Consider the following 14,888-nt stretch of genomic DNA (forward strand, 5'->3'; position numbering starts at 1 on the left):
TATTGAATGAATGAATGTATGAATTACTGCTACCGAAAATCCATGCTGTTGCCTGAGACACCTCTGTGATAAACTAGTGATCTTAATGCCACTATCTCCACTCCCACAAGAAAGGCAGAAGCGCCACTGCAGAGATTAGGGGACGGATCTCAGGGTGGAAGTGGCAGCAATGACCTCATTGTGTGATTTTTGCTTCCTGATACTTGACTGGTTGTTATCCAGTTGACTCGTTTCAGTTGTTGAAGAAAAGTCAGCTCTGACAGCAGGAACAGAGAATTAACCTGAAATGGAACTAAGCAGAAAGCAGTGATAAACCAGTGATAAACTCTCAGGCTCCCAATGTCTGAGAGTTATCTTGATGATGGTGACTGAAATCTTGACAGAAAGTTGGAGTACCAATCCAATCAATAGTCTTTATTAAATACCTTCTGCATGAGGAGCCTAGCACTAAGCACTTGAGAGAAGAAAATAGAGGTAAAGGCCCTATCCCTACCCTCAAGGAGTTTTCATTGTGAAAGAAAAGACAAACTGGAGGAATAAGAGAATGGAACAATGGACTGGTGAATAAGTGAGGGCTTAGGTGTGTAAATCAATATGTAAAAAAGTGCTACAGGTGCCTGTGAGTGCATTAGAGGTAGTAATTAGGAGAAACTAACCAGGATAAGAAGACTTTGTTGGGGAAAGCTTCTTGGAGGAAGTGGAATTTCAGGAGGGATTTGAACAAAAGGACAGCTGTGTTCTGGCAGATTTGAATGAGGAGGGAATTCTAAATATTACAAATGAAGTTTTGCACCTAATGTATATGTATACATATGTGTACATACATTGATGCTACCTATAAAGGTCAATTTGATAGTAACCATCCCCATTACTAAGGTTAATGTGGCTATTTTCAATATTAGTGTTAATATTTTAGAGTGTTTTGATTTATCAAAACCTCTAGAATAAATGTTGTCATGCACATTTATGCATGCAGATGAATCAGTTAATAGTACTTGAGAGCCTGCTATGTGCAGAGAGCACTGGAAGTGCTTGTGAAAGTTTGCTAGAGCTAGCAAACATGATCCCTGCCCCTCAGATAAAAAAAGAAAACCTACAAGTTTTTATTTGTTGTTTTGTCTTTAATGAACCCACAAAGTTGTAATGTCATCATTTTCATTAGTTTTATCATTGCTCTTTCTTATTATTCCATTTATTGTTACAGACAGAGTTACCTGCCATTCCACCACATCAAAAAGGTAAAACAAAACATTATTTAAGGTCAGGAATCCCATTAGTCTCCAAAACCATCCCCACATTAATTTATAAGCAAAAATCTCGTCTTTGCTTATGAATGTGTGTTGCCTCCCACAGTTGGATAACTATTTATCTTTTATTTTTGGCACAGCTTCTGGTCTGGCTTGATTATTGTTTGAAAGAAGCTGAAAATCAAAATTAACAATAAAACTGCCAGAAAAGAAATTTCACATTTGGTATGGATTTTCTTAAATGTAAGAGTAGCTAAATTCATTGTACTTCGGGAAGCTCCATTTTTTTATACTGCTTAAAAGTTATTGATGCAAAAACAAGAAACTAAGCCCTTTAAAAAGGTAACCCAGAATTGTGCACAATTTGCCATGTTTCTAGCATTTCCAACGGCTCAACTTCAAAGAAAAATCTAATCTCTGTCCTGTATTTTCTTGATCCTGAGCTTCTCCTGCTGTTCCCTCTTACCTATATGCTCTTTTGCTATATGCTAGCTAACGCTCTTTGGCATGGAAATCTGTTCCTGCCTCTGACCCACTGTTCAAATCTTCTCCCTGCCTAGAACACCACTCCCAACTCCCCACCCACTGTCAATTTCAATCAATCAATCATTTTTATTGAGTGCTTTGTGCCTGATTAACCCCTTTACCATCCTGTCCATACCATCCAATCAGCAGCTGTAGCAGTTTTTCTTGTTGTTTAATAGTTGATTCTACAGTTTATAGCTTTTCTCTTTGTCAGTTTATTCTACTGTTTCCCCCTTTAGATTGTAAACCCAAGGCCTCTACCGTTTCCCCCTTTAGATTGTAAACCCAAGGCCTCTAAGTGCCTAGTATGTTGCTCTACACTCAGAGGCTCAGTAAGTACAGTTGATTTTGATACTGAGTTGTAAGAATAATTTTGAACTACAATACCACTGCTCTGAATCAAACAGATGTGGTTTGCTCAAGTGATGTATGCCCAATGTGTATCCATTTTCTTATAGAGAAAAGCTATAAACTGTAGAATCAACTATTAAACAACGAGAAAAACTGCTACAGCTATCCATGTCATGACCAAAGTAATTTTTTTTATTAAAAACAAAAATATACATAAGGATATAAAGGAAAATGCCAGTAAATTACAATGTTTGCTATCTTCATTTTTAGGTGAAATTGTAAAAGCAGCCACTGACCTGGGCAGAGTTCACATTATCTAATGCCAGCCTACCTGCTGTAACTCAATCTCATTTGTCTCCCTGCCCTTGCCCTCATCTTCTCTAGAATTCCCTCCCCCTTCATAGCCCACAGACTACCACCCTCCCCACCTTCAAAGCCTTATTAAAATCATATCTCCTCCAAGATCCCTTCCCCAATTCTCACTCCCTTCTGTGCCATCTTTATACTTGGATCTGTAACTTCAGCCCCACAGCACATATGTACATATCCATAAATTATTTAGTTTACATTAATGCCTGTCACCCATCTAGGTTCTAACCTCATTGTGGGCAGGGACCATGTATACCAGCTCTGTTGTAGTATACTCTCCCAAAAACTTAATACAGTGCTCTACACACAGTAAGTCCTTAATAAATACAATTAATTGAACAAAATTTATGAGCCAGCAGACACTGCTTAAACTGAGACATTTTATATGGTTCTAGAACTGAAATTGTCAAATCAATAGAATTTTTTAACTTTGTGACCACATTGCACCTCTTAATAATGCTTTCTCCTAGTGCCAAACATTTCAAGTGCTATAAAGAGAGTTAATGCAGTGGAAAGATTCCAGTAGGGTTAAATACTGTTGAGTGGGAGGCTCAAGGCTACTTGAGAGAGCCTTCTGTGAGAGAGTCTTATGTGCAAGGAAAAATGAATTTTATGTTTTTTATTCATACTGTGTTTGTGTCATATATGTACAGTCTCTTGAGAGCAAGAATTTATGTATAACAATTGATCAGTGGTATTTATTGACCCATAATTCAATCTGTCACAAAATCCTGTTGGTTATACTATCATAACATCACTAAATTCTGCCCCTTTCTCTCCATTTAAACTACTACCAGCGTGGCTCAGTGGAAAGAGCACGGGCTTTGGAGTCAGAGGTCACGGGTTAAAATCCTGGCTCTGCCAATTGTCAGCTGTGTCACTTTGGGCAAGTCACTTAACTTCTCTGTGCCTCAGTTGCCTCATCTGTAAAATGGGAATTAAGACTGTGAGCCCCCTGTGGGACAACCTGATCACCTTGTAACCTCCCCCGTGCTTAGAACAGTGCTTTGCACATAGTAAGTGCTTAATAAATGCCATCATTACTATTATTATTACCACCACATTAATCCAAGCATTCATCCTATCCTGCCTTGACTATTACATAGGCCTCCTCACTGACCTCCCTGCCTTCTGTCCTACCCCACTCCAGTCCATACTTCACTCTGTTTGCCCAGATCATTTTTCTCAAAAACCATTCAGTCCACATCTCTCCACTCCTAAAGAACTTCCCTGGGTGCCCATCGACCTTTGCATCCAACAGAAATACCTCACCACTGCCTTCAAAGCACTAGTCAGCTTGCCCCACCTCCACCTTACCTCACATATACTACAGCCCAGCCCCACACTTCACTCCTCTAGCATTAGCTTGCTCATGGTGCCTCAACCTCGTCAATCTCACTATTGACCCCCTTCTCCTGTCCTACCTCTGGCATGGAACTCCCAACCCATCCATTTAGCCAGACCACCACTCTCCCTACCTTCAAAACCTCATTGAGGTCACATCTCCTCCAAGAGGCCTTCCCCAATTAAGCCTTCTTTTCCTCTACTCCATTTCCCTTCTGCATTGTCTATGTACTTGACTCTACACCCTTTGGTCATTTAGTATTCACCCCACTCTCAGCCCCACAACATTTCCCGATCCATAAAGTATTTATTTATATTAATATCTGTCTCCCTGTCTAGATTCTAAACTTGTCATGGGCAGGAAACAATACTCTGTTGCATTGTGCTCCCTCAAGCCCTCGGCCAACAGTAAGCACTGAATAAATGCTATTTATTGATTGATTGCAGAGCATTGTACTATACTTTGGGAAGGTCAGTAGAGTCATTCTTTGATTTTAATTCCATTAATGAATTGTAATCATTCCAAACGAAAATTCATACCTTGAAATCTTCACAAGATACAATTGTTTATAGCTGATTGGCATCTTGTGAAATTAAATGTTAGTCCCATTCCAGAAGAATATGTAATTGTATTACTGAAAGCTGCAGTTTGTCAACCTGGCTGTCGACCTTTGCTCAAAATTGAAATTGGTATGCAACCTATTAGCCTTTCAGCTCATATTGTCACAGAGTTTGAGGGATTCCATTGACAGCCCAGTACTGATTCTGTAGCTAGAAGATTTTATCTTCCTAGTGGGCTGATATGCACCTCTCACAATCAAGTTGATTTCGGATCTTTCAAAAAGACACTGAAATCTTGTGATATGAATTTCTAAATGTTTTGGTCATTGCAAAACCAAAAGCCAACTGCTATGATATCCCATTCAAAGGACACATTTTAGCCTCTTAATGTATGTAAATTGTTTCAGTGCTAGATTACCCTTCTGGATTATTAAAATGAATGATTTATGATGATGAAAATAGTTGTTCTTCCTTTAGAATAAAATGTGTAAGTGTTCAGAAGATATGGCTTGCATGGAGGAATTCTCATATGTGCATTTATGCTGTGTTTCATTTTTAAAGTATGTGACACAATCCAAATTTTACTAGGCTTGTGTGCGAATTAATCCAGCCTACTTGGAGATTGCTTTATTTCAAGGTGAAGACAATTTTCAGTTCAAGCAATTACGTCAAAAAGAAAGTTCTGTTTATAAAAGGTTTGTTTGCTTTACTTTTTTATTATGAAATAAAAGCAAGTTAGCAGCATTGGATAATTAATTTGTTCATCCTTCTAGACTGTAAACTGAGTAAGCTTATTGTGGGCAGGGAAAGTGTCTACCAACTCTGTTATATTGTAATGTTCCAAGTGCTTAGTGGAGTGCTCTGCACACAGTAAACACTGAATAAATACCACTGGTTGATTGATTATTTTCTGGAAACGTGCCTCAAACTTTGAAATATATATATTTTGGCTACTGCTGGGGAAAAGTTATTAATCAATGGATGCTTTGGATTTAACATTCCACATTTCAAAAGCTCATTTATATTAATAAGGGAGTGACTAGCATGTCTTATGGAATTTTTGCCTGCAGAGTGAATTCTAAATTATCTGGTCAAAAATTAATGAAAAGATCCTAAATGTATTTTTTGCATAATTCTTCAATGTCATATTTGAATATAATGGATTATCAATTAAAAGAAAACTACAGTGAAAATTAAAACCATAAAAGAAATTGAACCAAACTTTCAAAGCTACCCAGCACAGTTTCTCTTCCCACCTAAATCTGCATAAGCATAAAAATGCTTGTTTAGTGGTGTAGTGGTTTATCGGTATAATACTTTAAAATATATCTTAATGAACTGGTTGGTCATTTTAAACCACCTTTAAGCAAAGCTTCATGTAATGAAGAGTTCCCATCAATTCATCTTTGGTATTTATGCTTACTGTTGTGTTAAGCACTTGGGAGAGTACAATAAACAGGCATGATCCATGCCCTCTAGGAGTTTACATTTTAACGGATTATAATTTCACTTTAAAAGTTTGATAATATTCTGAGGATGAAAATGTTCCAAATGTTGCAAGTCACTCATTACAGATTACTTAACCATGAATCTACCTAAATCCATATTGAGCTGCTGATATTTTCAGTATGCACAACTTCTTTTGTTTGTTTGAACCTACCACCTTCAAGCTATAGTACCTGCAAGTCACTCCCAGGAGTGATATTGGTCCCTGCCATTGATTGATTGATTGATTGTTGGCTTAGCCTCATTTTATTCTTCTAACAACTAGTCATTTAGCTCTTGAGGCACATACTGCATTGATGATTATATTCACTAGTGGTGGGTTTTGGGAAGATATCATCTTTACCAGTCATTTGCCTTCCCTTTCTTCATTGTTGGCTAATTCCTTCACTTGATCAGAATATTAGCATGTTAATCTTTTAAGGGAATTGAGATCATTGTCTATAGGCTTTTGTAGAGTTCATGATGAATCTCATATAGGACTTTAGCCTGCCTTTGGTATCCTCCATCAGTTTTAAAGATACATTTTTTTTAACCAAGCATTCTATCATTTGTCAGAACATTCGAGAAATAACATATGAAATGTCATTAGTGGGTCAGATCCAGCTCAATTTTCTGTCTGATAGTAGTGACAAGTTTCTAGGAGGGATTGTGAAGATTGCCCTCCGTGATATTCATCTCATGTTAGGGGGTGTAGACGGTTTCTCTACCTCCTTAACTTTACCTAAGTAACTCATTACAGATCACTTAACCATGAATCTACCCAAGTCCATCTTGAGCCGCTGATATTTTCAGCATGCACAACTTCTTTTGTTTGTTTTGAACCTACCACCTTCAAGCTTCAATGAGTGTCCTCCTTTTCCCAGTATTTGACTTTGTATTGATTGAGAAATATATCTACACTGTTTATCGATCTGAGTTATATTTGGTTTTGGATATAATTAATGCAGTGGTTTATCTCCAAAAGTTTGAAGAAAATAAAATAGAAGAATCAGTAGTTTACGGAGTCTTGTATAGGGATAATGGATGAGCTTCAGTTCTTAGACTTTAGGAATGAAAACAGCAAAAGAGTGGGTGGGGAGAGGTGCAGCATAGTGCACGACAAAGAGTTTGTTTCCATTCATATTCAGATGAAGTGATTGCAGATTATAAATTATTTATATTTATCCCTGTCTCCCCCTCTAGACGGTAAGCTCATTGTGGGCAGGGAAAGTATCTACCAACTCTGTCATATTGTACTCTCTCAGGAACTTAGAACAGTGCTCTGCACACAGTAAGTACTCACTAAATATCATTGATGCTGATGATGCTGCAGGAAAACAGCACATGGATAAAGGCACAAAAAAACTGCATCTCTAAATCTCCATTACAATAAATAGAATTTGATTATACTTTTAAATACTTTATTTTCTGCAAAAATGCAGATTTAAATGTACCTGGTCTCCTAATGATGGATGGCCTATATTGGAGCCCTACCTCCTTCCCCTCCCCATAGCACTTGTATATATTTGTACAGATTTATTACTCTATTTATTTTACTTGTACATATTTACTATTCTATTTATTTTGTTAATGGTGTGCATATAGCTTTAATTCTATTTGTTCTGACGATTTTGACATCTGTCTACATGTTTTGTTTTGTTGTCTGTCTCCCCCTTCTAGACTGTGAGCCCATTGTTGGGTAGGGACCGTCTCTATATGTTGCTGACTTGTACTTCCCAAACGCTTAGTACAGTGCACTGTACTAAGCACTGAATGAATGAGTGAGTGAATAACATGGCAGTGGCACTAGCTAAAACAATGAGCCAGAAGTTTATAATTTACCTTTGGCAGCAGGTTTAGTTAGGAAAGGAGTTGCCAGTGGTTTAAATAAAGCTATGCTTATTATCTGTTTGATCCCTGACCTCTGTCAAGATAATTAAGAGCAATTGCAAATAGAAGAAAAATGCCTACCCAAAAATGATTCTGCTTGAACCTGCTGATATAAATAAAAACTTGAATCCAAAGCACTTGTGCTGTTACAGCAAGAAATATTTTATTTTGTCATTATCTGTAGTTGTCACTTTAATTTTGATTTAGTTTGAGGAATATTTAACTTATATTCATTGTTCATGATGCTTTCACTCTGCCATTTTCCTTTAAAGCTGAATTAAGCCCAAGTTATCTTTGTCTTTTTCCTGCTTTACGATTCTCTCAGTTCCCCTCTGGACTGTAAGATCGTTGTTGGCAAGGAACATGTCTGCAAACTCTTATTATGTTATACTTTCTCAAGTGCTTAGTACAGTACAGTGTTCTGCACACAGTAAGTGCTCCTTAAATACTGATTGTTTGATTAGTTCTCATAAGTGCTCCTTAAATACTGATTGTTTGATTAGTTCTCATATTCTGATTTTTATAAATATACCACTTTCCGTGGTTATCAGACACTTGATTAATTATCTGACTGATCCTGATAACAATTTTCCAAACTATAAATTGAAATTAATTAAAATAAGTTTTAAGGATTTATACTTTGTATCATGAATACTAAATAGGCTCCTGTTAACCTTTCTGCTTAACTTCCCTTAATATCTTGGTAGCATTACACTTTATAATCTCAGATATCAACTTAAAACCCTCTAATGGAAAGGCTTTAAAAAAAAATCCCTCAAGAATCACAGAGTTAGTCTATACCATGTATATACCCACACTGATTTTTAAAATTTACTCTGTTGCCAAAGTTGCTCTTGGGATAAGCCTTAAAAGTGAAGAGGGGTTCTCCTTTCTCAACACGTTTAAAACACCTTGATCATAAATAATAGAACAGAATTGAGTTAACTCATATTATCAGCATTTAATCCCCTTTATCCACTGAGGTTAAAATATTTTATTTCTTTTCAGTGTCTCTGAAGTAGTTTAACATTAAGCTTCTGTTTCAGAGGCAGAGAGTGAGGCACACAGAGATAGGGACCAGTCAGATAACAGACAACAAAGCCATGTCAGAGCTAACACCTGACTTGCAATTCTGTGTTTGTGTCACTCGATCACATAACCTCCAGTGAGCAAAAGCAGAATTATCCCGAAAATGTTCATAAAAGTATTCCTTCCTCCAGGGCTCCTTCTAATTAGGTATATGTGTCTCACCATCTCATAAATTAACATTTTAATTGTTACTTTCTGAAAACAATGGAAGTATACATCGTATCTGTAAAGCAATAAAGCCAATAGAGAGTAGAATAGTAAGTCATAAGCTTTGAAATCTATAGCAATATGATGTCATTCCTTGTGCAGCAGATGTTTTCCGCAACACATTACCCTTTGTTATAGAAGGGCTGTGGAAAAATAGATGTTTAATTTATACTATATTTTGATCTCAGTGTGGCCTAGTGGAAGGAGCATGGACCTGGGAGTCGGAGGATTTGGGTTCTAATCCCAGCTCCACCACTTGTCTGCTCTGTGACTTTAGGCAAGTCACTTAACGTCTCTGGGCCTCAGGTTTCTCATCTGTACAATGGGAATTTGATGCCTGTTCTCCCTCCTACTTGTCAGCTGTGTGACCTTGGACAAACTCTCTGTGCCTCAGTTACTCATCTGTAAAATGGGGATTAAGACTGTGAGTCCCACGTGGGACAACCTGATCACCTTTTATCCCCCAATGCTTAGAACAGTGCTTTGCACATAGTAAGTGCTTAACAAATGCCATTATTATCATTGTTATTATTATTATTAAACTTTGAGTCCCATGTGGTACAGGGACCGTGTCCAACCTGATTAACTTGTATCTGCCCCAATGCTTAAAACAGTGTTTGATTCACAGTAAGCGCTTAACAAGTAGTATAATAATTATTAGAATTATTACCTTGACATGTTTAATTTTACAATGATTTCTGGGTAGCTCAAGATGACCTGCTTTAAATGATTTCTTTAGACAGAATAGTAACGGAAGAATAATTAGTTCTTGATTATTTGGACTTTCATATTACTTTCTATGTTCTAGAATATATATAATGGGTATAAATTAACTGATTTGAAGTCACCAAACCTGGGAGAGGTGTATTGCTGAGTGATTTCAGATGGTCATTTTCGGTGCTGAAAATCTTCCTAAATGACATAGTGGGAAGGCTTCATTATACTATATTTCCAAATCAATGAGACAGATAAAATATTGAATTCTGTGAGTCAGGGTTCAAAACGAATGGAGATATCAGTCATTAATGATACTGGAAAGTGGTGAGTTTGTGGTGTCTCTAAACTGACCTTTGACTTTGAAAATGATATTACATCTTTGAAAATGACAAGAAACATAATTCAAATTTCATTCTAATTTTAGGTATTTAGAATAATCCATAGTTTTAGGGTCTGACGGACAGTGGGAAAATAAAAATGGATAATTATTTTCAGAAAGAAGGTTTAGAGAGAGGAGTGGAAAATGATTATAAATACATTAATCTTCTCATGTAGCCAATTAGCAATGGCTTTGGAGTAGAATCTAATTTGTTGTAAAAGCAATGGGACGGTAATAAAACTAGGCTGATGACCAAATCGAATTTAAGGATGAACCTGAAAAGTTGTTGTGAAATCTATTTCAGTAACACAGCGGCAATCATGAGGGATTTTAACTACTCCAGTAGCACACATCAGCAGAGCTAGGAGAACAGGTTTAGTACTTTAGGGCTTCTGAGAGGGGTGACTTTCAATCTAGTCACATGTTATTCCCAAGGGTCCAGTTCCTCATTCCTATTCACTGCCTGTAGTTGTTTATGAAAGTGCTTCTGTTGAAACAATCATTTAGAAAAACAAAAAAATCTGAGCAGGCAGTAGTCTTCCAACTGATGAACTCACAGGTAGCATGAAGCTCATGGTGATATTTACAGCACAATAAACCCTGGCTAAGGGTCATCTGCTTTGTGTACGCAGCAGGGCAAGGGAAGCTCAGGGTAACTTCAGTAAGTAAAGCGAAATGGAGACGACAGGATCAGTTTCGTAATTGCAGATGAAATTTCAAACTTCTTAGGGGAGATGAAAGTAGACAGTAGAACCTAACAGTGGAGGGTATCAGCAGACATCTTAAATTTTATGGTTAATTGAATAAGCGATGAACCGGGAGAATAATTCCAGGGTTCTTGGGCTCCTGAGTATTGCTGTTTTATTCATGTTTGCCGAGTCTTTTTCTATGAATGCCTATGTGACCGTCATTTATTCCAACGAAACCGGCAATTTCACCGAGGAGAAATGTGAGTGTGGTGTTTATGGGTTAGCTTCACCCATAGCTAATGCTATGGGGGTGGTAAGCATTCCTACCTCAGGAAACCAACAAGCCTGTGACGGCTACACAGATTTCACGAATAAGAAGAAGCCCTGGATTGCACTGATAGAAAGGGGCAATTGTACATTTACGGAAAAAATTAATGCAGCGGCTAGTGAAGGTGCTGATGCTGTTGTGATTTATAATTACCCAGTGACTGGCAATCAGACGGTACCGATGGCAAATTTTGGTAAGTAATAATTCCCTAAAGACTGCTATGTCTTGTTTATCTTAAAAACCATTTCATCCCAGAATTGGCCAAGGTTCTGGCAATAAGACAGTAAGATTATTTTACTTAATAATGATGATGGCATTTGTTAAGCGCTTACTATGTGCAAAGCAACGTTCTGTTACTTGTAACCTCCTCCTCTGGAATTACTTGGTAGTATTTGTTATTGTCATTTGTTATTTAGTATCTATTAAACATAAGCCTTGTGACCCTTAATATAATATCTTGTTTGGTTAGGGTTTCAGGGACAGTTTCTATGGTTTCCTTATTGGGTACGTAATGTTTACCTTAAACGGAAAGTATCTCAATACTTCTTGACTTTTGTTATTTATTTCTAGGTGGTTTGGTTGAGTTGACTGTAAAAATCATTCCCTTCTGAGAACTGTGTTAGGTGGCAAGTTGAACTGATGATGTGACAGAATGACATGCTAAAGGTGAAAATTATCATTTAAAGAAACATTCATTGACTCCGTAGAAATATTTTATATAGCTAATATATGTCACTGAGGCTGAATAGATTGTGGTAAAGCTTGTAATATTTCTCTTGAATGAGAAATATTAGCTTTTAGGATTGGTGAAACAGGACTGGAAAGCAAATAGATTAATCCTGAGAAGAATAACACTTCCTAAAGATAAAGTTAATTATTTACTCCTGGCAATGTTTACCTGAAGCTTGCACAAAGTAAATGGGTTTTATCTGGCTTTTTAGGGGCCAAGAAGTCCCTTTTTTTTACATTTGGAATGATATTTTTCATCTGAAATTCTGCAATAAGTCATTTTCCTTTCCTTTCCTTAGTATGTTAAATTCTGTGCATAAATGAAATTTGGGGGACCGACTTTCTTGTTCAAAGCAGGTTTTCTACCCAGATCCAGCTGGATTAAATGAGAACTGTAACTGGCAAGCAACTGGACCAGACCGTCCAGTGCTGCCCCAGCTGAGCCCATTGGGCTTCATAGGATCTAGCAAGGCAGTTTGTTTTTCTCCAAAAGCAAACAAGGATGTGGAACAGGGCATGACCAAAGAAAAACATGTTGCAGCAATATGAATTACAGGTATAGCCTTTATTTGAAAGAAAGATATGTTTCAACAATCCAGGAACTACTGACAGCAACCAGGTCTGTTACTCTGCAAGTTGGTGAAGGCAGGGAACGTGTCTTAACAACTCTGCTGTACTGTACTCTGCCAAGCGCTCAGTACCATGCTCTGCATGTAGTAGGTTTTTAATAAATATCATTGATAGATCGACTGAAATGTTTGGCTCCCGGAAAATGTAATGCAAATGGAAAGTAAATGAGCCGGTTTTAGACATTTTCAAGGCAAGAAAATCAGATTTGTAAAGAGACTTCTATAAATATAGCTTGACTACTAAGACTGTGGAACATATACAGTAATCTCAGAGTTATAATTCATATTTTGAAACTTTGCATGTATTAATTCTCAATTCTCCCATGTTTGAAAGAGTGTGTAGGTTCATTTCTGCAGTATGACATAAGGAAAAGGTGGGGTGAATTGTAACTACGTGCAAATTACATATCAAAATATTGAATCAAGCATTGTTTAACTTGGGAAATTCTAGAGTAGATGATAAAGTAAGAAGAAGAAAAACAAAAGTGCTATTTCTCACCACCTGAAGTATTTGTTCAGAAATGTAAGAATCATAGAAAAGCTGGAGGAATTTAGCCCAGATCGCAGATGTGTTGTTACTGGAGAAACTGGGAGTTTGGGAGATAAAAGTCATAATTGCAACAGTAAACTAGAAGAATATATATTATTTAGAAAAGATTAGTGCTGGGGGGAGTCAAGGAGTTTCCTTTAACATTAAAAATACTCAGGGGGCAGGGGTGCCGACCAGTGTCTTGTTTTGAATGTAAGGAAGAACTTGGATCAGGGCTCCCACGGGGCAGAGCTAAGAAAAAATAGGCGTAGGCATGGCTGTTGCATAGTGGATAGAGTACAGGCCTAAAAGTCAGAAGGTCATGGGTTCTGATCCTGGCTCCACCACTCTGCTGTGTGACCTTAGTCAAGTCAGTTCACTTCTATGTACCTCAGTTACCTCATCTGTAAAATGGAGATTGAAACCGTGAGCCCTGTGTGGGACAGACTGTATCCAACCCAATTTGCTTGTATCCACCGCAGCGCTTAGTACAGTGCCTGGCACACAGTAAGCACTTAACAAAAGCCATCATCATCATCAGGGAGCTGAACACACACACACATACACACACACACACATGCATGATAAGGAAGGTGGACATGCTTCTAACACAGGGTGAAATGCAGGTACACACTGGCCTAGCCGAACACATATGGAAAGCAGTTTGGGTTTCACAGAGAGCTCATTCCCTGCCAATGACGTTGGGACTGGTGGGTCTAGAACAACCTTTCCCTGCTCTGGGCCAGAAGAGAGTCATGGCCAGGAGTCCTGTCATAGCTTCAGCTAATGGCCAGCCCACTGAGAGAAGTGAGTCAGATGTTGAAAAAGCTGTGGGGAGCCACTGTTGGGTAGGGACTGTCTCTATATGTTGCCAATTTGTACTTCCCAAGTGCTTAGTACAGTGCTCTGCACATAGTAAGCGCTCAATAAATACGATTGATTGATTGATTGTGGGGAGAAGGAACAAATGGGTGGCCCCCTGAATTCCATTTTCAGTGGGGGTTGGTGTCCACTAGAGTAGCAAAATTCCAGATTGGCTACATTCATACCAACACAGAGACTTGAAGTGTAAATGGGAACACTACATTAATACAGTGCTTTGCACACAGTAGGCACTTAATAAATACTAACTTTAGATGAATTTCAAAAAGAAATGTTTCAAGACTCAGGGATGGTTTTTTAAAGACATAATTATGATTTTCTAAGGATTGGTTTAGAAAAGCTAAACCCAAGAAAGATAACCCAGCTAGAACAACATCCCAGTTTGGAGAGGAAAGGAAGGATTTACATAGTATTCCTCTGAAGGAACAAAAAGTAGTTTTTCAATCCAAAAGGGAGTGATGTCAACAATGTACTTTCTCCCCTTTTTACTGTAGAATCACATTTATCTTATATCTAATTCATAGATATCAGCAATTCCATTTTACTTTGATTGGACAGAAATATCCAGGATGTGTAACTCATTCCACTTCAAAACCCATCAACTAGTAATCATGGTTCCGAGGTTGTCTCCAAACTATAATAATTGATCACCACTTAGGGGAGGCATCTAACCAGAACAGTTGTGAGTGTATGTCCATTTAATGTCTGTATTCATTCATTCAATCGTATTTGTTGAGCGCTTACTGTGTGCAGAGCACTGTACTAAGCGCTTGGAACATACAATTCGGCAACAGATAGAGACAATCCCTACCCAACAACAGGATCGCAATCTAGAAGGGGGAAACAGACTACAAAACAAAACAAGTAGACAGGCATCAATAGCATCAAATTAAACAGAATTATAGATATATGCACATCATTAATAAAATAAATAGAAT

The 14,888-nt window shown here is 37.7% G+C and overlaps 1 protein-coding gene across 1 annotated transcript in view; it reads left to right on the forward strand.

Moving 5' to 3' along the window:
• Window positions 1-10,768: 10,768 nt before the first annotated feature.
• Window positions 10,769-14,888, forward strand: part of RNF128 (ring finger protein 128) — a 72,923-nt gene continuing 68,803 nt past the window's right edge. Inside the window, exon 1 of the mRNA XM_038748304.1 lies at window positions 10,769-11,374. Coding sequence (XP_038604232.1) covers window positions 10,975-11,374 — 400 coding nt within the window. The 5' untranslated portion in view covers window positions 10,769-10,974. The remainder of the gene's footprint in view (window positions 11,375-14,888) is intronic.

Source organism: Tachyglossus aculeatus, chromosome 6 (genome assembly GCF_015852505.1).
Source record: "Tachyglossus aculeatus isolate mTacAcu1 chromosome 6, mTacAcu1.pri, whole genome shotgun sequence".
Classification (NCBI taxonomy): domain Eukaryota; kingdom Metazoa; phylum Chordata; class Mammalia; order Monotremata; family Tachyglossidae; genus Tachyglossus; species Tachyglossus aculeatus.